General features: G+C 35.8%; 2 protein-coding genes across 4 annotated transcripts in view; both read right to left on the reverse strand.

The window, feature by feature from the left end:
* The window catches only part of LOC137645843 (uncharacterized), a 207904-nt gene that overhangs the window by 16712 nt on the left and 164244 nt on the right, over positions 1 to 26948 (reverse strand). For all 3 annotated transcript variants that reach the window (XM_068378826.1, XM_068378825.1, XM_068378827.1), the window contains 2 exons: positions 2486 to 2592; positions 1115 to 1330 (listed from right to left, as the gene is read on the reverse strand). In XM_068378826.1, the coding sequence (XP_068234927.1) occupies positions 1115 to 1330; positions 2486 to 2592 (323 nt within the window). The remainder of the gene's footprint in view (positions 1 to 1114; positions 1331 to 2485; positions 2593 to 26948) is intronic.
* Positions 13525 to 15746, reverse strand: LOC137645844 (uncharacterized). The gene has a single exon (XM_068378828.1). The coding sequence runs from the start codon at positions 15071 to 15073 to the stop codon at positions 14078 to 14080; it is 996 nt and encodes a 331-aa protein (XP_068234929.1). The 5' UTR covers positions 15074 to 15746; the 3' UTR covers positions 13525 to 14077.

Below are 26948 nucleotides of genomic sequence, written 5' to 3' on the forward strand. Positions count from 1 at the left end.
TTTCAAGTCAGGCTTATATTTTTCCTTAACCAAAGGCCCATCTTATGATGACATTGATCTTAACCCTTAATGTTCAGCCAAGGTCAAAATTTCCAATTTAAGTCAACTGCTGACAATATTATCGAATAATCCTTCAAATTAAAATTATTGTAAAGTACTTTGAAAATATGACGCTATTATCAACCTATGATGTCACATAAAGTCACATTCACTTAAACATTGTCAAAATGTGAAAATTCGAAGATCATGTGGCAAGATGGAGGTATGCGCTCTACTGAGGGCCCTTCTTGTATAGTAGTGTTTTGTCATGTTTGCTCTCTTTAAAGCGTCCAATTTACTTTTTACTAAGAAATTAAGGCTATTTGAAACTAAATACACACTGGTCATACACATTTCAATTTTGAGACGTCATAATGTTTTTCAACTTGATTTTTTGAAAAAGCTATATTTTGTTTTCTGGAGAGATCTCAAGTAGGTCCTGATATGACATATAATTAGGTGAATGTATGCCAATTTTCATGCTTCTATCACATTTTGAACAATTTGTTCAGCTTATCCACTGGACTAAAAGGTGACTCATGAACTGTAGTACTTCAATGTGGCAGCTAACTCACTTACAAAAGTATGAAAATAATAAGCATGCTATGAGGAATTGACATGCAAAATCTACGCAATGACAAAAGCATGTTTTTCTACCTTTTGTTTTAAAGTGTTAGACTTATTATCTATGAAAAAGGAAGAGATCAGATGTCAATAAAATAAGTATAAAGACGAGCATTAATGTTGGAATAGAATACTGTAAAGCAGGTGAAAGGGAAATCCTGATATTGAAAGAGTTAATGCCATACAAAATTTGAGGTAGCAAAGACAATTCCATGTAAAGTGTACCTACCCTGTTTTTATATTGTTTTATTATGTAGAATAGTATAAGACACAGTATATTGGTTTACTGAATTCCAATGAAAATAAATTTGTTACTTAATATACTATTGCAAGATGACAGTATGTAAGCTCATAGCATATTTGAATTCTCCCTCCCAGAATAAAGTTAGGGCAAAATGTTGATATGTGAAAGGACGAATTAACAAATAAAATAAACCAAAACGACACTTACCTCAACCCTTCCTTGAGTCACGTTGGAAGTAAGTTGACCTTGGGTTGAATAGGGAGTATCCCAAAACAAAGGAGCCGGCATGTCCCATGGAGGCAAAGATTCCTCCCGGGGAACAGGGAGACCTAAAGGATTTGACCTCCGCATGGGTGGCCGGGGATCCTTTGGAAACACACCAACCCAGTCACCTTCAAAAATTTCTTCAGCCTCCCAGTTTATCTGTTGGTGAAAATAACAATTAGAAGCTTGAAGAGTACATGGTATATATTATGGAGATCTAAATAAAGCTATAAAATTATAGATCGATAATGATAATTTTTTATACTTTAATTCAATGAATACTGTAGAGAATAAAATGTCATCAATACACCACTCTCTCTCTCTCTCTCTCTCTCTCTCTCTCTCTCTCTCTCTCTCTCTCTCTCTCTCTCTCTCTCTCTCTCTCTCTCTCGATTGATATATGATGCTGTATAATTTATTCGAGAGAGAGAGAGAGAGAGAGAGAGAGAGAGAGAGAGAGAGAGAGAGAGAGAGAGAGATTCTTTCTCATAGTTTCGGTAAACACATTCACCATTGGTAATGAGTAATCCAACAATAGTAGGCCTACTGCCATTGTAATTTAGTGATAAATGCTCCCTCACAAATATTATAGGAAAAGGCCAAAGGACAATAAAACATATTTTAAAATGCGCTACAGTATATTCCAACATATCACTTAAATTTTAGAAAACTGACAACCACAGGATGCGAGTATAATGAAGTATATAGACCTTAGAAAATTCAGTGATAAGAGAGAATGCCACAATGGGACAACCATATGGGAGCAGTCAGTCTCTCTCTCTCTCTCTCTCTCTCTCTCTCTCTCTCTCTCTCTCTCTCTCTCTCTCTCTCTCTCTCTCTCTCAGTATATTCCTACTCTTACATGATCCTTTAAAACACATTTTACTATATAAATAAAGTGTTCATATATCAATGATTAAAAAAATATATTAATTTTAGTAAATATGAGTACCTTTTAAGACTGAACTTTACACTTGTTATAAAAAACACCCATGTCCTTTAAGAGGGCTAACACTGACGAAGGTAACCATAGCGCTGAAAAAGCCACCCATTGCCCTTTATCCCTTTAAGTCAACTAAATTCATTTACTCTAGCAAATAAAATTTAACAAATTAACTAAACATACTTATACATATTTCCTCAGATAAAGTTGTGCTAGTTCAAACTTATGAAAATTAAAAGAACAGAATGGTACATCCTTTTACCCTTCATACAAATTATATTCAAACTAATTTTTGTCTGTAAGGTATACAGTGGTATAACAAATATAAAAGTCTGATCTCAGTTAGGTTTCACAAGAATTTAAGATGTTACCTGAACCAGCCGAAAGGTAAGATGGTGCTGGAGACGTATTGGAGAAGACTTCAAAGTGGGCCATATTCTGACACCAACTCCTCCAGTGCCTACCAAATCCGCACACACTGAAAGAAGAAAACAAATAAATGCAATACTGTAAGTCTTCAATACGGATTTATTTTTGTAATATGTAAAATAAGTTTACAATTGCAAGCACTTTAGAGGATATAAAAGTGAGATGTCAATAAGCGAATTTCCACAAACACAGATAATTCTATTTTATTTACCGTTCCATTCACTACTAATTCGGTTCCTTGGCCGATAGTTTTACTCCTAAATGCATGGTCTAATTTATAAACTTTGCTAACTATGGATATTCAAAGATGTTTCTGTTGAAGATTTAGAATTTGACAGTATAATTGGAAAGAACTTTCGAATAAAAAGGATGCAAAACACACTAGTTTATAACGGAATCTCGAAATAATGATGAAAGTATCTACCCTATAAATCATCTCTAAATTCAGTGAAGCAATGCATTGCAAGAAATAACGGAATTTCATTTCAACAGGCTTTCTCTCATATTGGATAATTGCTTTTGTTTACTAGTAGATGGCATGGCCGTATGGAAGTTGTTTGACTTTGATCTGTTGGATAAGATGAGATCTTATCATGATTTTTCTCTGCTGAACTATGAGCATTTTCCATAAGTAGAAACTTTTATCCAATATATTTTACGATATTCTGTTCACAATAATATTGGTACACTTCATTCTCTGGTAACGTGGACATTCGCCTCCTGGATGAGAAAAGAATTTTGTCTGGAACAGATGTTTGTTTTTAGACCGAATGGAGGATTTGCTTGCAATTGAGTTTTATATTTTAACAGAAAACTGAAAGTATACATTCTGCAATGGAGGTTTCTACATCCTTGAACAATGAAAATACTTTCTTGGTCGATATCTGTTCTGTTTAATATATTCCGTACTAATTTTGTTCCCTGTAGGATGAGGCAGTGTATCAAATGAGAAGAAATTTTTTATGACCAAGATGCTTCCAATTAAGTTATTCAAATGCTGCATTACAGGTTAGTGTATTATCTAAAAACCCTAATTAATATGATAAGAAATTAACATGCAATGTAAAAGAAATTTTGTACAATTCAAGTGCATGTTTATGAATTCTTCTACAACATCGCCATGAATAATCCATGATGATAATTGATTGTTTTCAAAAAAATTTCTACGTGGCTTATTTATTTCAGTGTGTGTATATATATATATATATATATATATATATATATATATATATATATATATATATATATATATATATATATATATATATATATATATGAGAGAGAGAGAGAGAGAGAGAGAGAGAGAGAGAGAGAGAGAGAGAGAGAGAGAGAGAGAGAGAGAGAGAGAGAGAGAGAGAGAGAGAGAGAGAGAGAGGTAATATAAAGGTTTACGGCAAGATTAAAGTAGTGAGTCACAGAATAGGCAAATCAAGATGGGTAGCAGCTTATTCTATATACCTTGGGTAGCAGAATATGTACAAAAGGATGGTAATTAACTTGAAATGACTCTGGAAGCAGGTGGTTATTCCGAAGAAAACACAACACAACGAAAGCAGGTACATCTACAACCGCTGAATCTTAGATGACCTCTCTGTACATTTATAGCCCCGGTTTCCTCGCCATTTTTTTTCTTTCCCTATCACAGCATACTTCCAATAGTTCCTCTTTAGACGCCACGGATTCAAAAAATCAAGTCCATTTCCTGATAATTCCGGGTGACTTTATAATCTTAATTCCTATAGGAGGGGATTCGGGGACCAAAATCTAACTGTTGAGTATTTAAGTCATGTCTCTATCCCGACTTAGGTGGAAGGGGACATACAGTAATGGTCATATTACTGTACATGTATGTTCGGTCTAAGACATATTATTATTATCATTACTATTATTATTATTATTACTAGCTAAGCTACAACCCTAGTTGGAAAACAGGATGCTATAAACCAAAGGGCTCCAACAGGGAAAAAATAATCAGTGATGAAAGGAAATATGGAAATAAATAAACTACAAGAGTAGTAATGAAGATTTAAAATACAATATTTTAAGAACAGTAACAACATTAATACAGATCTTTTAAAATGAGACTAATGCCAGTCTCTTCCTCTGAAAAACAATTGCTAGAAGTTTATATTTTAAACGTTCCACCGATTCAACTACCTGATTAATTAGAATATTAGATCATTCTACAGCTTGGTCATAACTGGAATAAATCTACTAGAATACTGTTTAGTATTGAGCCATGATGGAGAATTACTGTAACTCCATATCTAGTATTACGAACATAATGGTACTGTCCGGGGAGAACTGAATGAAAATGATTGTGAAAAATCTTAGGTAACATGCATACGGTGCCAGATTTATATTACTGCATATCCCAAATAAGAAATGGGCTGTTCCTCGTTTCATCTGTTCATTAACAACCTTCAAACATCTAAACGATATACAGTACCTATTGTATATTCTCTGTCGCCTTGATTCCATGACACATGGCATAACCATCCCTTCATTTTTTACAAATAATCTGTTTAACCTAACGTTTTGACTATAAACTAAATTCCTTTAGCAGCACATCCATACCGTACAAACATTGTGACACTCGCCTTTATCTTATAAGGACTTGTACTTTGTGGATGCTATTCTAGTACACCTATACCAAGCCATCTAATATATAAATCCTGTCTCCCTTCATTCTTAACTCCCATAACTTCCAGAATATAAACACTTAATGATTCTGAAGTATCTTCCTAGCCAGGTGCTTGTGTCAGTGGAATTTCAGAAGATCAAAATATTTACAAATTATCATCTGTTAAACACGTTGTCATAAGTCTCGTTTTATAGTTTATGTTCTTTTATTCCAAAGACCCTTGTGAGCATTTTGGGGACAAGGTTTTATGATGTATCACGTGAAACAGCCGTAAAATATGTACCTAAGGAGGGTGGTTTATATAAATTATAAGGTATATAAAGGTTAGTTTTGCATTTCACGGACTCACCTCTCTGGGAACCAGACACACCCAACATCCTCGGAAAGCACATAAAAAGTTAAGTTACCTTCGTCTCTGAAAAGTCAAGCTTCCCTTCGGCTCTGATACCTCTGTTCTCTTCAGCATTATCTGATCCCTCTATCTTTATTGTGTTGAACTGAAGTGTTTATTTAACTGTCTAGGGGTTGTTGTGGCCTGATTAGTAACGTCTCTGCCTGGTGTTCGCCAGACGGGGGTTCGAGTCATGCTCAGACTCGTTAGTTCCTTTAGTGTCTGCAACCTTACCATCCTTGTACGCTATGGATGGGGGGTTTGGGAGATCCTATAGGTCTATCTGCCGAGTCATCAGCAGCCATTGCCCGGCTCTTCCTGGTCCTAGCTTGGATGGAGAGGGTGCTTGGGCGCTGATCATATGATATATGGTCAGTCTCTAGGGGACTGTCCTGCTTGCTAGGACAATGTCACTATCCCTTGTCTCTGCCATTCATAAGCAGCCTTTAAACCTTAGCCTAGTACGATTGTCTGTTGGAATTACTTTAACCTTACTAAGTGTTAAGAACTCGGTATAGTGGCAGTTTTGTCGCTCAGTCAAATTCCATCTCCATCTACCAAGGTAAATCCCCCAATTTTGGGGGGTAGCTGACATAAAAAAAGAAAAAAAGGAGACTTTTCCCCTCTTAGCTCCTCCCAGCCTGACGAAGGATTCAGCTAAGTTTGGCTGTTACTGCTAGGATGCCATAGCCCACAGTTCCCCACCATCCACCACAGTGAAGCTTCATATGTCGAATTCCTTACTGCTGTGACCTCAGCGGTCACCAAGGCGACCAGAGGGAGCTGCAGGGCCTATCGAAACTGCATCACAATTGATCGCAATTCATTCCTATTTCTATCACGCTCTTCTGCCTCTCTCATACCTATCCTCCTATCACCTACAACTTTCTTCCCTCCTTCCATTCACCCAAACCTTTGCTTTCCTCTTGTATTTCTCCCATCAACTCTTGCATTTATCACCTTCTTCAGCAGACACCCATTTCCCATTCTTTCTATATGGCCAAACCACCTCAACACATTCATATCCCCTCTAGATGCCAATTTATTTCTTACACCTGTTCTCACCCTCACTACTTCGTTCCTAACCCTATCTAATCGAGATACACCAGCTATATTCCTCAGACACTTCATCTCAAACGCATTCAATTTCTGTCTGTCATTTTCATTCCACACAACTCCGATCCATATATCACAGTTGGTACAATCACTTTCTCACACAGAACTCTCTTTACGTTTATTCCTAACCCTCTATCTTTACCACTCCCTTCACTGCCCCCAACACTTTGCATTCTTCATTCACTCTCTGACGTACATCTGCTTCCACTCCACCATTTGCAGCAACCACAGACCCCGAGTACTTAAACTGATCTACTTCAACTAATTCTCTATAGAAAACTACATTTAACTCAGCACCATCCTCCCTTCTCGTGCATCTCATAACTTTATTCTTACCAACATTAACTTTCAACTTCTCTCTAACACACCCTCCCAAACTCTGTCACTAATCGACCCAGCTTCTCTTCCGAGTCTGCAATCAATGCAGCATCATCTGCAAACAACAACTGAATCACCTTTCATTTATGATCACTCTCATCTATCATTTTCAATCCTCGACCAAGCACTCTAGCATTCACCTCTCTCCCAATTTCATCCACAAACAACCTGAACAACCCTGGTGACATTTTACATCCCTGTCTCACTCCTACTCGCACTGGAAACCACTCACTCACTTCATTTCCTATCCTAACATGCTTTACTACATATGTATAAACTCTTCATTGCTTGCAACAACCTTCCACCAATTCCATACAACCTCACCATATTCCACATCGCTCCTCTATCAACTCTAGCATATGGTTTCTATAGATCCATAAAGGCAATATACACCTCCTTCCCTTTTGGTAAATATTTCTCGCATATCTGTCTCTGTAAAAAATTCTGATTCATATATCGCCTACCACTTCTAAAACCCCCGTGTACTTCTAAGATTGCATCCCCTGTTTTATCCTTAATCCTATTAACTAACACTTTACCATAAACTTTTCTAACCACACACAACAAACTAATACCTATTAAACTACAACACTTATGCACATCTTCTTACCTTTGTATCGCAGAACAATACATGCACACACCCAGTCCAATAGTACCATTGACAGCATGACTTATTTTAAACCATCTCACCAACCATTCAAGTACAGTCGCACCCTCCTTTCTTTAACATCTCAGCCCTCATGCCATCCATACTAAGTGCTATTCGTGTCCTAGTTTCATCTAGTGCTCTCTTCACTTCTTATCATGTAATCTCTCTCTCATTCTTGTCTCCCATCACTGGCATCCTAATACATGCAACGGCAACTATTTTTACCTCCCTATCATCCTCAACATTCAGCAATCTTTCAAAATATTTAGCCCACCTTTTCCTTGCCTCTTCTCCTATCAACAGCCTACCATTTTCATCTTTCACTGTCAATTCACTTGTTTATCCACCCTCCTTACTCTCTTCACCTCTTTCCAAAACTACTACTTATTTTCTTTGTAAGAAAGACCCAATCCCTGGCTAACCTCCTGTCTGCCGCCCTCTTTACCTCAACTACCTTACATTTTACTTCCACATTTTTTTCTCTTTATCTTTCATACTTCTCTACACTATTACTCTGCAGCCATTCTTCAAATTCCCTCTTTTCTCTTTCCCTTTCATCTTCGCTCCATCACATCACCATTCGCTGCCCTTCCTCATGCTGCCTCCTCTTGCCACACACATCACTTGCAATCCCAACAAAATTTTCTTCTACTAACTTCTTCTACTCCTCTAGATCACCAGTTTCTCTTCCTTTCACTCTGTCATATGCCACTTCAGTCCTTTCTTGATATTAGCTTTTTACCTCTGTTTTTTTACAGCTCTTCAATCTTCACTACCTCCCTTTTACATCCCTCCACTCTTTTGTTACAACTAATTTTCCTTCAACCAAAAAGTGATCAGACATACCGTTAGCCATACCCTAAACACATGCACATCTTTCAACCTTCTAAACTTCATTCTTGTTATCACCGCATAATCCAATAATGCCCTTTCTACCACTCTTCCATTTTCTGCTCTTACCCATGTATACTTGTTATTATCTCTCTTCTTGAAAAAAAACAAACTATTATTTATCACCAGCTCTTGTTCAACACATATGTCCACCAGTCTCTCATCACTCATTATCACCTGGTACACCATACTTCCCAATGACACCTACCTCTCCAACACCCACTCTGGCATTTAAGTCACCCATCACATCTACATAATTCCTTCTACCTAGTTTTTCTACACACCTAGTTAATTAATTCCAGAATTCATTTCACTCCTCTTCACCTTTCTCACATTTCGGCCCATATGCACTAACAAAACACCACCATTCCCTACCCAACTTAACCCTTATCAATATTAACCTAGGTGACACCTCCTGCCATTCCACTGCTATATCTGTCATTCATTCACTCAGCAATACAGCCATACCCTCTCTTGCTCTTCCCCTTTCAATCCCAGACAATCTACCTGTCACTTCACCAAAAATCACTTCACCCTTCCCTTTTATCTTTGTCTCACACAAGGCCAATACATGCATCCTTCTATTCCAAAACATACTTCCAATCTCACATCTTTTACTCTCTATCGTACTACATCCACGCACAAAACCAGAGTACAGGGGGGGGGGGCAGTCACTCTCCCCCAGCTCCTCTTCTTTGATATCTCACAGGAAACTAATACAGGAGAGGGGATTCCCAGGCCCTCGTCCCGTCCCTTTTATTTGCCTTTTACCACATGCAGGGATACATTGGCCCTATTCTAATTGTTGTTATAAGTAACCAGCTATTAACGAAATTAAGTTGTTCTACAGTGTTCGATCGAAACCAGCAATAATTTTGACCCATGCTCTGCCTATAGCAGGACAAAGGCGTATTTTGTATTTGTTTAATTAAATAAGATGCTTTGGAAATTTCTCACGATTTTAGCACAGGTAATGCGTAGAACAATCAGAGATGGTGGGGAAAGGTTGGACTGGATTGGTGATAGGAGTTTAGCAGACCTAGAGTATGCTGATGATGCTGTCCTTGTTAGCAGAACACCACAGGATTTGCAATGCTTGCTTACCAAAAGGCATGAAATATCACACGAGGTTGGGCTGAAGATGAATAGAAGAAAGACAGATGATGAGAACGGAGTATACAATGGAAGATGAAATAACATTGGAGGGAGAAAGGATTAATGAGGTAGAATCATTTAAGTATTTAGGAACTATGATCTCCAATACAGGGACTTTAGAATTAGAGTTAAGTGAAAGATTGAAAAATGTAAATCAGACAATGGCTAGGTTAAGTAAAATTTGGAAATCAAATCACCTGAAATTACATATAAAAATCAGACTATATATCAGTTTAGTGAGATCGGTGTTACTCTATGTACATGAGTCATGGTATGAAAATGAAACAATCTCCTATAGATATAGTAGATTTGAGATCAAAGCCCTCAGAAGGATATTGGGAGTTAAATGGCAGGCCAGGATTAGAAATGAAACTATAAGAGAGATTACTCGAGTACCATATGTGGATGAGATCATGATGAGGGGTAGATGGAGATGGCTTGGGTATGCTCTTCGCACTCCCCAAGAGAGATTAGTTCACCAAACGTTTAGCTGGGATCCACAAGGCAATAGAAGAGTTGGAAGACCCACTCCTACATGGCTGAGGACTATTAAGCGTGGAGTAGATGATGATGAATGGAGAAGTATTGAATTAAAAGCTCAAGAGGAGACGACTGGTGAAATCTAACCAAGGCCCTTTGTGTCAATAGGCGTAGGAGATGATAATGATGAGCGTGGATTGAGATGTAAATTATGTGATTACTGTATGTAATCTGTTTAGTGAAACCTGATTGACAGTGATTTGTATGTACTAATTGATAAAATTGTAATAATTGTATATTCAAATTTTTGATAAAATTATATTTTTGAAAGCCATCCGTATTATCTAATCATTTTTTACTTTTTTAGGTAACTCTGATACCACCTTGAGTCTGATCATTATTCACTCTTAAAACTATTCAAGTAGTTGACCTAAAAGAACTCTGTTAAGAGTATTTCAGATACCTAATTATCCTGATTGATTTTTTAGAACTTGTAAAACAACACAAACAACACTCTATACTCCAACATATGCTGCATTTCAAATATACTATTCTCTAATCCCTCTCAATAACCTATTACCTAAATCATATACAACCAACAAACTCTGCATTGCCTCTCTCTTGAGTTTATAATTTTTTTCTAGCACTGTGTATACCGCAAAGCTTTCTAACATTTTCTAGCAAACCTCCCAAGCAACAAACCACCCAATATGAAAAATTGCTCCATTATTATTATTATTATTCTTATTCTTATTATTATTATTATTATTATTATTATTATTATTATTATTATTAGCCAAGCTACAACCCTACTTGGAAAAGCAAGATGCTATAAGCCCAAGGTCTCCAATAGGGAAAAATAGCCCAGTGAAGGAAGAAAATAAGGAAATAAATAAATGATGAGAACAAATTAACAATAAATCATTCCAAAAACAGCAACCACGTCAAAATAGATATGTCATATATAAACTATTAACAACATCAAAAACAGATATGTCATATATAAACTATAACAAGACTCATGTCAGCCTGGTCAACATAAAAACATTTGCTCAAACTTTGAACTTTTGAAATTCTACTGATTCAACTGCCCGATTAGGAAGATCATTCCACAACTTGGTAACAGCTGGAATAAAACTTCTAGAATACTGTGTAGTATTGAGCCTCATGATGGAGAAGGCCTGGCTATTAGAATTAACTGCCTGACTAGTATTACAAACAGGATAGAATTGTCCAGGGAGATCTGAATGTAAAGGATGGTCAGAGTTGTGAAAAATCTTATGCAACATGCATAATGAACTAATTGAACGACGGTACCAAAGATTAATATCTAGACCAGGAATAAGAAATTTAATAAACCGTAAGTTTCTGTCCAACAAATTAAGATGAGAATTAGCAGCTGAAGACCAGACATCAGAACAATACTCAAAACAAGGTAGAATGAAAGAATTAAAACACTTCTTCAGAATAGATTGATCACCGAAAATCTTAAAAGACTTTCTCTATAAGCCAATTTTTTGTGCAATTGAAGAAGAGACAGACCTAATGCGTTTCTCAAAACTAAATTTGCTGTCGAGAATCACACCTAAAATTTTAAGTCGTCCAAATTTAAAGAAACATTATCAATACTGAGATCCGGATGTTGAGGAGCCACCATCCTTGACCTACTTACAATCATACTTTGAGTTTTGTTAGGATTCAACTTCATACCCCATAATTTGCACCATGCACTAATTTTAGCTAAATCTCTATTAAGGGATTCACCAACCCCAGATCTACATTCAGGGGATGGAATTGATGCAAAGAGAGTAGCATCATCTGCATATGCAACAAGCTTGTTTTCTAGGCCAAACCACATGTCATGTGTATATAGTATGAAAAGTAATGGGCCAAGAACACTACCCTGTGGAACACCGGGTATCACATTCCTATACTCACTATAGTGCCCATCAATAACAACTCTTTGAGATCTATTACTTAAAAAATCAATAATAGCGCTAAGAAACGACCCACCCACTCCCAACTGTTTGAGTTTGAAAACAAGGGCCTTATGATTAACAGGACCAAAGGCAGCACTAAAATCAAGGCCAATCATACGAACTTCCTGACCACAATCAAGGGATTTCTGTACAGCATTAAAGATTGTAAGAAGGGCATCATATGCTCCAAGGCCTTTACGAAAACCAAATTGCCAACTATGGAATAGATGATTACCTTCAGAAAACCTATTAAGACGTTAAAAAACTTTAGATAATCCCGAAGACGTTCAAAAACTTTAGATAATATATGAGTTATGGAAATTGGGCGGTAATCAGTGGGACTTGAGCTACCACAAAGACACTTACATAGAGGAGTAACATTGCCAATTCTCCAAAAAGTGCTAAAAGCTCCTCTTCTTGCTAACTTGCGCAAAATAACAGATAACTTTGGAGCCAAGAAATTTGCTGTCTTTAAAAAAAAAAACAAAGGAGAAATATCATTTGGGTCTTTATCAACAATTCTGTTACATGTCGTACTTTCTAGGCCAAAAACTTTCGATCCACCTTCCCTGATAAGCTACGTAATGGCATGTTTCCATAATTTTATCAGTCCTCTATATCACCTTTGCCATTTTGCAATATGGAGAATCATAACTCCTCTCAATCTTTCCTTTTGAACGTTTTCTTCAACCAGGCATAACTTATAAACAAGTCAGCCACTTAAGTCACGTTATCACCATTGTACAACAGCATCCACAAGTCACTTCCACAAGTTACTGTGCACATGTAATATCACCAGCCTTTAATTATCGATTTCCTCAAACATTTACAATCCAATTATCACTAAATACCTAAATCAAGATGAGAAACAGATTAAAGTGTTCTTTCTACTCCAAAGACAGACATAGAATTTTAGATAGTAAATAGTTCCTCTTACTATCGTATGTTTGTTGGAATCTCACAGCGAAATGGAAGTGTCTCTTTCATAACTTACACTATGGATTCAAAGCTTGTAGTGCTAAGTATATCCCCATATGTGTGAGGATATCACAGCGGCTACTAAAACATTGCTTATGAAAACTTATTTATTAAAGTAGACAAGAATTATCTGCACGATGTTGGACGATAAGTACAGCAACCCTTTAGTTCTAAATAAATGATTTATCAGGTATTTTTTCACACTAGTGGGAAATCTCTCTCTCTCTCTCTCTCTCTCTCTCTCTCTCTCTCTCTCTCTCTCTCTCTCTCTCTCTCTCTTACACTAGTCTGCACTCTCTCTTAATTGGTCCATGCCTCAACTCTCATTCGCCTCTTAGAAAGATTTGTGCGCACAAGCATTTAACGCTAACTGTAAAATGGAAATGAGAAAAATAATTATACAGCACTAAGATAAAGAATATTTGAAAATACAGCATGCACAAGCGGAGTAAATGTATAAATCAGATATTTCTTCCTTTTAGGTAACCTTTTAGTACCATAAAATAACATAGCTAGGAAGAGATAAAAATGGGCTCGAAAATGATCCAATCAAAATGCAAATCCTGGAGATCTTTCTGAAAGTTTTAAATGCAAAGGTTAAAGAGCATTCAAATATAATTTTGGCGAAGATTATGTAAGGCGTAGAGATGAAATCGAGGAAAGTATAAATAGAATAGTTAGTTGTCAGTCGAATTCTTGTAGTAAATATGGGAAACAGCTGTACTATCAGCTTACATACTCTGTAATGGTCCATGTCTCTAAGGATGCAATATGTACTGGTCCACGACTCATTGCTCAAAAATACGTGCATGTGCTAAAGAATCTAAAAAAATCACAGTTTGCAAATGTAATTTAGCACACGAAGGCCTATCTTTATACGGGATATTTCAAGATTTTAAAAGTAGAGAGTAACAATTGTTTTCTACATATAATCTTACTTGTTCTAGCAACAACTCTGACCAAATGTCTTCTTTTATAACCTTTGGCCAACCATCTACGTCTGGCCAAAACTTTCGTTTGCTTTATCTCTGCTGTCCACGTTGCCTTTTTCTTGTTCGCTTCTATGGCAACTTCTACAATATCCGAGGAGAGCAAGGAATCAACAGCAATAATGTTCACCATATTCCACCACTCTCTGCTGAATGTAGATTCTACTTCCGAATTTTCAATAGCCAAAGTGCCACTCCAACCTCCCCACTGCAGCAACTTCTCCATAGAAAACTCGAGGGTGAGTGCCCAAAGGGATCTGCCGCGTTGCTGAGGAATACAATCATAAAGGAGATGTATCAAATCCTCCTCATTAGTGATTTTACTCCAAAGATGGTAAATACTCTCCCATAAGTGGGCGGACGTCGATCTCTCACTGGATGGGTACATAACAATTAATCTTGATCCTCTTTGCTGAAGTTCTCCAAAAGTTTGGTTAGGGGATAAGACGTCAGTGGCCATCCAGCCTTTGAAGTTGGTTTCTAATAACGAGAGTAGATCTTGACGTTGTTCTGGGTAGTCGGCAAACTCACTGGGTAATTGAAGGATGTCAATAATGACAATTTCATCCGTCTGGGACATGAATTTAACTATATCGTATATAAAAGATTGAAGTGGTATATCACATGACAAACCAACACTGACATGAAACTTGCATTTAGTTTCAGGGCGATATGAAATATTCACTTGTAAATACCGAGTGCCAAAGACCAACTGATGCCAGATAAAATCTTTCTTTGAAGGATTTACGTCTGTATAAGGACTTTCTCGGTGACATTGGTTATTCCTCCACCTTCCGCTGTATATGCCTGGTATTACAAGGTCACTTATTCTGAGATGAGACAATTCATTTGCCATCTCGGACATCCAGCGAGGCTTCATCTTAAGACACGATGAATAAATAACCTTTCCTTGACGAATGTACCCCGCCCAGTATGGCAGACATGAATTCGTGCTGTGAAGCTTGGACGTCGAAGAAGGGATGATTGTGTCATCCCATATCTGGCCCGTCTGCAATATGCCATAAGAAGCCGAGACATTAACTGCTATAACAAATGTTTCTTGAATGTCTCCCTCAGGGTTCGCTCGCCAAAGTCCGATGCGATCCTCTTCTCTAAAGTCTGTCACACCGTACCAGTGGACTTCTAATACTCTGACATCTGCAGTACTTGGAGCCTTTTCAGTAATTGTAGTAACTGCGACATATACTCCTCTGGCAAGCAAACCATGGTCTGCAATGTGCGAGAAACAACATACACTGGTGAACACACGAGGATCCTTAATGCGATAATATTATCTAAATCTTCTGATGTCTTATGAAATTTCAAATTAAATAAGTAAAATGTAAGGTCTACCACAAAAATATGCAAGTAAAATTCATTCTATGGTATACGTCAGACCTGAGTGTTATATTTCCGCAGGAAAACAATTGCATTCGGGGAAAAATAACTGCGACGTAGTTCAGGACGAGGAATGTTCGCCCGTAGGTTAGACTTGTAAGAGAACTTGCATGAAGTTTGGTAAACTAGAAAATAATCAATCCCTCCCCAAATCCCTGGGTAATATTCTGATCAAATTAGTTAATCAACTATTCTACCTCATACTTCTCCTAATAATCTAGAGTAATAAACTTCCACACACTCACAAACACACACAGAATTTAGTAAAGTGATAAGACGATAAAAGCCAGAGTTTGAAGCTGCTGTTTTTATCTCGGTACAACAGGCTCAGATAAGGTTAGTTTATCTTCGTGCATAGAGGCTTTAGACTGCATGGTTAACCTTGAATAAGTGAAAGAGCCAATGTTCTTGGAAACTTGTCGAAAGATTTACAGTAGTGCTTCACATGTATCTTAACTTATCTGTAAATTAAAATACCAGTTAAAAACACAATGAAGACTAATATCAGAATGTGAAGACTACTCAGTAAAGCAATATAATGTATTAAGCTGCTTTACTCTTGATCTTATATTCATTAGAATTTATGCTGATTGCCTTGGCTGATGAGACTGATACTAAATGCATAGAAGGAAGAAAGAACAGCATCCATTTTTAAAACTAACATTCCAGAAATAGTAGTACAGAGAAGTGAAGGTGACGTGTATAATAAGATTGTACGAATTCCGGCCTTTGTGCAATCTATGTTGAAACTGATATTGAATATCAATTATATGACTATGATGGTTCACATTTATATCATAGACACACCAGGTTTAACAAGAGGTTGTCTTTTCCTTATCTTCTTTTTTCACATTGGGCTGCTTTTCCATTGAGCTTGTAGCATCCTGATTTTCCAACTTGAGTTGCAGGTTGGCTTTTAATAGTAATTATAATAAAAGCATGTACTGTATTTCCCCAATGGATACTGGTAACCTGGGACTGCAACAGAAGTACAAGAGCTAATCTAGTATACTAAATCAAAAAATTAAATAATTGTTCTCTAGTCTTGGGTAGTGCCGTAGCCTCTATATCAAGGTCTCCTACAGTCATGGGTTAGAATACTCTTGATTGAGAGAACACTCAGGCATATTATTCTGTTTCCTTTTCTTACAGAGCTGTTTTCCCTGTTGGGGCCCCTGGGACTATAGCCTCCTGCTTTTTAAACCAAGGTTGTAGCTTAGTAGACGATGATGATGATGATGATGATAACAAAGGTATCTCAAGGAACACCAGGCATAAAAGGTCTACGCTCAATAAGAACTTGCATAACCAAATCAAATATGGATCCAAAATCAATTTGAAGGCACAGCACTCAGGCTAGGGGGCCCATTAAGTGTCAGTATGGACCTGGAAGAGAAAACTCTTCACTTGCACTAAGAAATAAAAGGTAAAAGATGTTGGAGAATAAGATGGAAGCACGGGTCTAGGAACGAAAGTAAAGGTAGGTGTACTGTAGTTAGGTGCTGGTTCGACACTGTGAAGACATTTTAGTAATGCCTACTACATGTAACATTATCTCCCTATGAGAAGCAATCATATTGTACTTAATGCAGCTTTAGTTGGAGCCAAAGGATTATAGAAATAACCTTTAAGACTTTTTAGAAGCACGAGCCTAAATTCTGTCAGAATAGCAAGGTTCTAAGAATTTGAGGACCCGATGCAAAGTAACATTTTAGAGTAATTGAAGGACATATTTTTATTGACATTAATATAAATTTAGTTCGCATTTATACCACTGAAATAAGTACGGAGATATATAAGCATCACGTCTGGAAAATGATAATTTTGATAGTGATAACTTCAGAATTTACATGAAAAATCTCAAGTCAACGTTTTATAGATACAATTCCCTCTTGGATCTTTCCAATTACATAATGACTAGGTTCTCTAAAGTCTTTATAATCGTAAGCAAATTCAGCGACATGTAGCTCATGATAATTGGTATCTTTCAAAAGAAACTTTTTAGTTTCAAACACTGTATAATGATCAGTTCCATCCGTAGAGATAGTTCGCTTATTTAAGTCAAATGGCTTATCAATAGTTAAAGATGATAGATTTAAACATGCTTTTCCAAAGTTACTTCATGTCATAGTTTCAAATTTAACAGAAAACATACCACTGCTTCTCGGTGATTAGAAGCAAAGTTGAGCAATGATAATAGTACACATTTTTACACAAACTTCCAAATTATAAGAGTAAACAATCATAACTTTGATAGTTCTCCTAAGATGAAACAAGTTAATATGAGTAGCAGTGATGACGCTTGTGATTCAGACATGCTGATCAAGACACCTACATTCTCCTGTCGCTACTTGGCCCTAAACTTTAGCTACTCAGTTTTTTTTTTTTTTTTTTTTTTTCCAATTAAGGCACAGGAAACATATATATTTCATTGAGATGTCCATAACACCGGCTTATTTCATAAACAGACATTGACATAAATTTGGCTCCCCTTATCATCTGAACGCGATGAGAATATTGGCAGGAAACCAGAACAGACTGGCAAAGCTAATTAGTAACATATGAGCCTGGCTACAGTAGTTCCATTGTGGTAGCCTATTGGAAACATCTTCCGCCGGACTGGGGTTCGAGTCCCGCTCAAATTCGACAGTTTCTTAGCGTCTGCAACCTCACCATCCTTCTGATCTAAGGGTGGAGGGTGGGTGGGTTTGGGGAAGCCTACAGGCTAGGAGGATTTTTCCTCAAAGCCTACAGGTCTAACTGCTGAGTCATCAGCAGCCATTGCCTGGCCCTCCCTGGTCCTAGCCTAGGTGGAAGGAGTTGAGCGCTGATCATATGTTTATATGATCAGTCTCTAGGGCATTGTCACTGTCTCTTGCCTTTGCCATTCATGGTGACTTTGAAACCTTTAAAAGTGACGAGAGAAATACAAGTGCAATGGGATCACGAGATTAGACTAAAAGTATTTTCCTAACAAATTATACAATGGAGTAATTGCTATTGTAACTGCAATTAACTAAATTCATACACTTAGAAGAATGATGAGTGAAAGTAATTAACCTGTAGGCTAAAGGAGTTTATGGATATATATGAACACGTCTGACGCAATAAAGATAAAAAGAACCACAGGAGATGGGATACTAGAGAAAAATAGTTTAGTAACGTTCTATGGATACTGAGCATGGAATGGAATCCATGAGAACTGAGGGTTACGTGTTTATTCCTAATTAAACGCTATCAAATATTCAGCTTATAGGCTATCAAATCAAACCTGCATGAGGACCAACCAAGAATTATATTTTCAAATACAACAGATGAAGAATCGTCAATAAAATCTACTCGAGATCATAAAAAAATATTCATATTCAGCATACTATGAGGAAACTACAATAAAATACTTTCTCGTGGTATTTTTATTGGTACTGTATATAAGATTTCTTTTTGGACGAGTTACCACTTCCTCAAACATTCTGAATTGTATAAAAAAAAAAACTTGAAAGTCGGAAGGCACAATGAACTACGATATGTAGCATCATGGGACACGTCTCCTCTAGGGATAAAAGGGTTTAAAATTTGAAATCAAGCTAGGATTACTAAAACCATTAAACTTGTTCTTAAAAAATTGCAATATTTTACTCAGTGACTGGGCACCTAGTCAGAGGTCATGAACTCTTTTTATTGGAATTCAATAATCATTGGTTAAGCAGGACTGCTCTCTCTCTCTCTCTCTCTCTCTCTCTCTCTCTCTCTCTCTCTCTCTCTCTCTCTCTCTCTCTCTCTCTCTCTCTCTCTTTCGGTATGTATATATAAATATATACATACACATTATATATATATATATATATATATATATATATATATATATATATATATATATATATATATATATATATATATATATCGTAGGTACAGCACACGAGGGCCTCAAAAAGTGTAAAGAAAACATAAGAGCTAAAATAACGTACGAACCATTTTTATTTTTATTTTGTCCAGGTATTCTGGATAAAGGAAACATATTTCAAAAACATATTTTCATTGAAAGGTGTCGCAAACATCATGTGGACGCTCAACGTTCGACAGTTAGCAATCATCTTCTAATGGTTAACGAATACGAGCCTTACCGGTATTGTATCAAATCTACTTATCTAATAAGAATATATATATATATATATATATATATATATATATATATATATATATATATATATATATATATATATATATATATATATATATATATATAAAACATACATATTTCATACACACACACACACACACATATATATATATATATATATATATATATATATATATATATATATATATATATTTATATACATATATACATACATACAGATACACACAAACACACGCACACACATTATATATATATATATATATATATATATATATATATATATATATATATATATATATATATATATATATATAAAGCTAATGACATCTCTGAATTTCTTTATCGAGACATTCTTCAGTAGACTCGGTAGCTACAAAGTAGAAATAAATAAAACAAAAAAAACATTTTGATACAATCACCGTCCATGGATTGTATTAAGAAATTTCCATTACTGGGATTTGCCACCGGAACAAACGACAATAAATAGTAATCCCATAGAATTCCTACATAATTATTACAGTGGGCCAGGATCAGCATCCTTTCTACTACAACCATAGCATTATGGTACCGTCTACTGAAGGATGCCCGGCCCCGTCTGAATTATTTATATTTCAGCAAGAATTAAGAATGGCTGACGAAACTTAAAACTCACAATTTTTGCCCCGATAGGATTTACAGAAGGATACTCAGTTCAGTCTGAATTATTTATAATTGAGCAAGAATCTAGAGCTGCTAAATGTTACACCTTTCACAAATTCTACCCAGATAGAAATTAATGGAAATTTCTTCGTGCAATTTAGAGATATTAGCAATTTGTCAAGGATACATACTGTACATACAAGATATTAACCAAAATAGAACACATACTTATTAAGTGTCCACAGCCAAATGATGAAATGACTTTAGTGAAATAGCTTACAAGGTTCTATTAAGATAAACTCAGCACATGAGATTTAGAGAAGTTATCAGTTGCGTTATCATACAGTAAAAAAGGAAAAAAAAAATCACCTACACTAAAAAGTAGTAGCTAATAAGTGTCTAACCTTAGGCAGTTTTTTTCCCAAACTGTTGCAAACAAAAACAGTTACCCGGGCCTATAAGTAGGTTATAGCTATCTTGTATGTCATAATAGATATAGATAATTTCAAAGTTGATCACTTAAACCCTAAAATGGAACTGTAGCTAAGAAAATCCAGAATTACATCTGACTAAAATTCATCGACCTCCGGAAAAGTTTCCTCTTTTGAAATGGTTGAATTCTTGTCTTTGATAAACTTCAGTTTTTCGGAGCATCGAAGTCGATTTTCATTAGCCTGCACTGCAACTGAAACTACATCGGATGACAAGAAAAAATCCATGGCTACAATATTGACCATGTTCCACCAATCATTCCGGAACCAACTGGTTACCGGGCTGTTGGTTATGTCAGCAGCCCCTCTCAGTCCCTTCCAGCGGTCAACAACGACATCTAAAGGCGTAGGTGTAAATTCAGTCATGGCCGACCATAAAGATCCCTTACCAGCATGCTGAGGGATTTCCCTATACATGAAATCTTTCAAGTCCTCTAATTTATTTACATCGCCCCACACATGATGCACATTATTCCAGAGTAGAGGCGATGTAGTGGTCCCTGGATAAGTAACAACCAGTCTTACATCATTTCCCCAAAGTTCAGAAAGTGTGGGATTTGGGGCAAAAGATTTTGGAATCATCCATTCTCCAAAACTTGATTCCAGTAAAAGAATAAGTTCTTCTTCTCTTTCGGGGTGTCCACTAAAACCAGTCTCGAGTGAATGCACATCAAAAATGACAATCTCATTAGTTTGGGACATAAATTTCACAACGTCATGTATATATAACTTCAGAGGGGCAACTATAACATCCCCATGAGCGATGTAGAATTTTTCTATTGATGCATTATAGTAGGAAATTCTTACATCCACATAACGTACACCAAATACTAACTGCTGCCAAAAATTCTCATCCTGAGTAAAGGTCCAGCGACCTACTATTGCCCCTATTGTTGTAGCAAAATGCCCAGCTGATCCAGCATCGTGAGTGCCAGGAAGAGCAATCTCACTTAAATTCATTGAAGAAATATCTGCTTTCATGGTTGACATCCAATGGGGTCTGATCATCAAGCAACTTGAGTAAAGAACGACGTCATTGCGCATATATCCAGCCCAGTATGGTAGGCAGGAGTCCTCTAAGGTGGCCTCAGGAGTGGGCACCTGGCTGCCATTCCATCGTTCCTGCGTCATGAACATTCCATCAGTAATGTTCACTCCTTGCTTTCCAATGAGACTTCCGGGGGATATTGTAGGATCTTCTCTCCACAGACCAATCATGTCCCCAGCCTGAAAGTCAGCAAAACCAAACCAATGGACTTGGACCCATCGAAGATATCCCACATCTTCAATGAATTCGGCAGCTGAAGAAATGCTTACATATACGCCAGTGCTGGCCAGTGCACAATCTGCAACGTACGAAATTAATTTTTATTTCTTGTGACCTCATATAAAACGATGAAACGCTCAAGTCAATGAAAGCGAGGATAAAAAACTATAGATGAGTTTTATCAAAATATAACAAAGTTCCATTTTGTAAAAATGGGCGAGATAATTCATTCAGTTCAAGGCAAAGTTCCCGTCTCACCTTTCACACACTGGAAACCAAAACACGACGTCCAACAAGTAAGCAGCTTTCGAAGACCATTTCACAAGGTGCAAAACAACCACATCATTCCTTAACAATCCATCCCCTAAAATCCACTGAAAACAATACCAAACAAATATGAAAATCAAACAACTCAAACGGATATCTTACTTTTCTGCAATGGATTTGTTGTACATGTCATGATTTATGTTGAATATTCTAACCAATACCTGATAAATGGAAGAGACATTAACGAAGTTTGACCGTTTTTAACGTAGATGGGAAACTCACAGCTGTCAAGACAACCTCACTTGCATTACGCAAACAACTGCAAACCATTTTCTCTCGGGTGATTTTACATACTCAAAGCTGTGTTCATTTAAATGATGTCGATTAATCACTTGTAAAATTTTCAAGAGTCTTAAGTGGTATCGAAAGCCTAGAAGACAAAAATAAAATTCCCCTGATAAATACAGCAACGTAGTCTAATAGTTTATAAATTCAATAGAGCAAAACAGAAACTAGACTATTCTTACAATTGTCACGCATAAAGAATAGAAGTTGATATTCCCAGTGCCGACATTAACCTTACCAGTAAACAAAGATTTATGCTGGGATCACACTTGGGCGATGCAGTGAGATATTGATTTTAGCAAAATTTTGAGAATATCGCCACACATCCGCATTCATCCTGGGTGTATTTCGAGCCAAATCCCACAGCCCGAGATGAGCGTCGTCACGTGTGCGATACATCCCCGGTCACCACACGCCATCGCAACACTGGCGGACTGAATGAAACCTGCTCCATTTTTTCGCCTAGTGTATGAGCGATGATAGTCGGGCACCTGCGATACAACGCGTGCAGGGAGATAATGCATCGCATTTACGTGTTGTTTCGCCTTTATTGCTAACCTATTCTTCTCTCAAATCTATATATGTGATATATCTCCCTATGGGAGATGTGGCAATATGCATAACTGCGCTTGCGTTCAGCACTGGTATGTAAAGAGAGAGAGAGAGAGAGAGAGAGAGAGAGAGAGAGAGAGAGAGAGAGAGAGAGAGAGAGAGAGAGAGAGAGAGAGAGAGAGAGAAATGCTTTGTCATATTCAAAATAAAATACAAAGCCTGAACATCGTAACAAATTAAATATATTTGGGCGGAAAGAAACTTTTTGTTTTTAAGATATAAAATGCTTTAGTGGAGTGATGGAAAACTTTTAATGAATGGGACTCCCGTGGATCAAGCATGCCACGATCCGTATCGCATATATATCGCGTACAGAAAGATCCCTACCGCAATGTCCGCGAACAATTGAGATGTCACAACTTGGCCACTGCAATGTATGCCAGGGTGTTCTGCGTTTCGAAAAATGTGTGCTGAAATGCCTGAAAGCACCTGCAATATTTAAGGATATTTTCAGGATTTTTCCTCTGATCGACACATTTTTACATGTGTGTATGCATGTATGTATGTGTGTATGTATGTATGTGTATATATATATATATATATATATATATATATATATATATATATATATATATATATACACACACACTTATATGTGTGAGTGCGTAAATATATATATATATATATATATATATATATATATATATATATATATATATATATATATATATATTTACGCACTCACATATAAGTGTATATATATATATATATATATATATATATATATATATATATATATATATATATATATATATACACACACACTTATATGTGTGAGTGCGTAAATATATATACACACAACATACGCTTTGGTTTTTCAGGAAGTTCTTAGGGTGTAGCTGCTAGCATCATTTTTTTTTTCCTAAAATCAGCAGCCTGAATAGGCCTACAAACCAGTTTGGCCACGGCGCACACAAAACCATTCCCAGCTCTCAGTAGATTCTATTTAACATAAGGAAGATTAAAATTCTGGTCCAGGTAGAGAGAAGATATATATAACACATCAAATTGTAAATACAGTACACACACATATATGGACACATTTATAAACACTGTGTATATATATATATATATATATATATATATATATATATATATATATATATATATATATATATATATATACATATACACACATGCAAAAATTATATGTATACTATACTGTATGTATATATATATATATATATATATATATATATATATATATATATATATATATATATATATATATATAATTGTATATATCATACTGTATAAACACATTTGCATGTGTATATATATATATATATATATATATATATATATATATATATATATATATATATACACACGTATATACACATATACCCACATACAAAAAGTATATGTATACTATACTGTATGTATATATATACATATATATATATATATATATATATATATATATATATATATATATATATATATAATTGTATATATCATACTGTATAAACACATTTGCATGTATGTATATTCATATATATATATATATATATATATATATATATATATATATATATATATACATATATACATATATATATATATACATATATTTACTTTATAGTTTATACGGTATATAGGCCTATGTGTTGGCAAGATCTAAAATCACGACATATGTCACATTATAAGCGTAAGTAGAAAAAACTACTGGGTCAAGTTTTTACTCTTCTTTCTAGATTACACACACAAACAAACAAACAACCAAACACACAAACACACCCATATATTATATATATATATATATATATATATATATATATATATATATATATATATATATATATATATATATATACACCTCATTACTAGCAGAGCTACAACCATAATTAAAAAAGCAGAATGCTAGAAGTCTAAGAGCTCCAACATGGAAAGCAGTCCAGTGCACAAAAAAGATATAACGAATAAATCATGAATGATAAAACAATTATAAGTATATTAAGACCAATATCAATGTTAAACAAAATTCATATTACCATTATAATAATTATTATTATTATTATTATTATTTACTAGTTTAGCTACAACCCTAGTTGGAAAAGAAGGGGGTTATAAGCCCATTGGCTCCAACAGGGATAAATATCCATATATATATATATATATATATATATATATATATATATATATATATATATATATATATATATATATATATATACACACACACATATATACATACATTATATATATATATATATATATATATATATATATATATATATATATATATATATATATATATATATATATATATATATATGGGAACTGTGGCCAAATGATTCGGATTATGTCTGATAAGGATTTTCGAAGGTGTGTTCTTTCACAGACTATGAGAATATTAGGCGATGGGTCGCAAATTCTGAGACACCACAATGGTGAACAGTTTTGCTGGCCCGCCCCCGACTAGGGAGCCTGGTGCTGTAAACAGATTAGTGCCCATGCTGAATGACCGAACCTTCAAAATATGTGAGGTGGAGTACATTTTATGCAGGTAAGTTCCCTAAACAGGGCTGGCTTCATAGAAAAAAGATTTAACAGTCAAGAAATATTTGTGGTCCACTTGCTGTCCATCAAAATATTCTAGTCTTCAGTCATGTGCAGTGAGCATTATATGACTATGAATTCTCACAACTTCATGTTGCAAACGCACTCAGCTCTTTGGATAATAACTTTTAAGGTCTGAGAAACTGTATGTCTGATATCTATGCAGGGTGGAACACAGATGCTTATCCACACTTGAAGGTTATTTTGAATGTCTTTAGTTGTGAGCCGAGTACATATTTATTTCAACAAAAAATCACCCTTTATCTGAATGATCCTGTTGGTGTCTTCCAGTTGCACCTTCTAAAATATTTGTGTTTTTTGCAGCAAAAGTTAGCTACACGTCTTCATGTAAGTATGTCGAGTATGGAACACCAAAAATGTCCCTTGCATTTGTCAATTCAAATATTATTGTCTGGTCTTGTCTCCTTTCTCTCTCCACATAAGAATGAGAACTAATAACAATGCTGACAACTATTACAGCCTAGCCAGAGGAAATTTCTAACATGATCACTACCCTGAGCAGGATTAGATAATAATGGGCATATGTTAGAAAGGGTTGATTAATTCATTAGACAAATTCTATCCTTGCCTGGGTGACATGCTGAAACAAGTAAACATGGCCACGAAACTGACAAACTTTGCAGTGCATGGACTCAGTCAGCAGGTGCACACTATCAGATCAGCCTTCCATAACGGTTCTCTTTTACATGTGCACCTTGTCTCTTGGAAATCCCCGATTCAGCCAATGCAAGTAAACTCCATGAAAGTTCCCAGGCATTAAAGGTTAAAGACATTCCATTACAGCACATAACATAAATATTGAGCCGAGTATTTCAGGTCTAGCCTACCAAGTAGTTCTGTTTCGATCTAGCAGCAAAGGTCCAAATCCCTGCCCGGGTAGGAACACTTTTAAATGAAACTCCGCTTATGTCTTTCATTATTCCCAGGCATAGTGAAATTCATATTAAGAGGCACTTGTGGCTCAATATTGAAAAAAGTGTGTTAGTGACAAAACTAACAAACTGAATAATATACA

Source organism: Palaemon carinicauda, chromosome 8 (assembly GCF_036898095.1).
Source record: "Palaemon carinicauda isolate YSFRI2023 chromosome 8, ASM3689809v2, whole genome shotgun sequence".
Classification (NCBI taxonomy): Eukaryota; Metazoa; Arthropoda; class Malacostraca; order Decapoda; family Palaemonidae; genus Palaemon; species Palaemon carinicauda.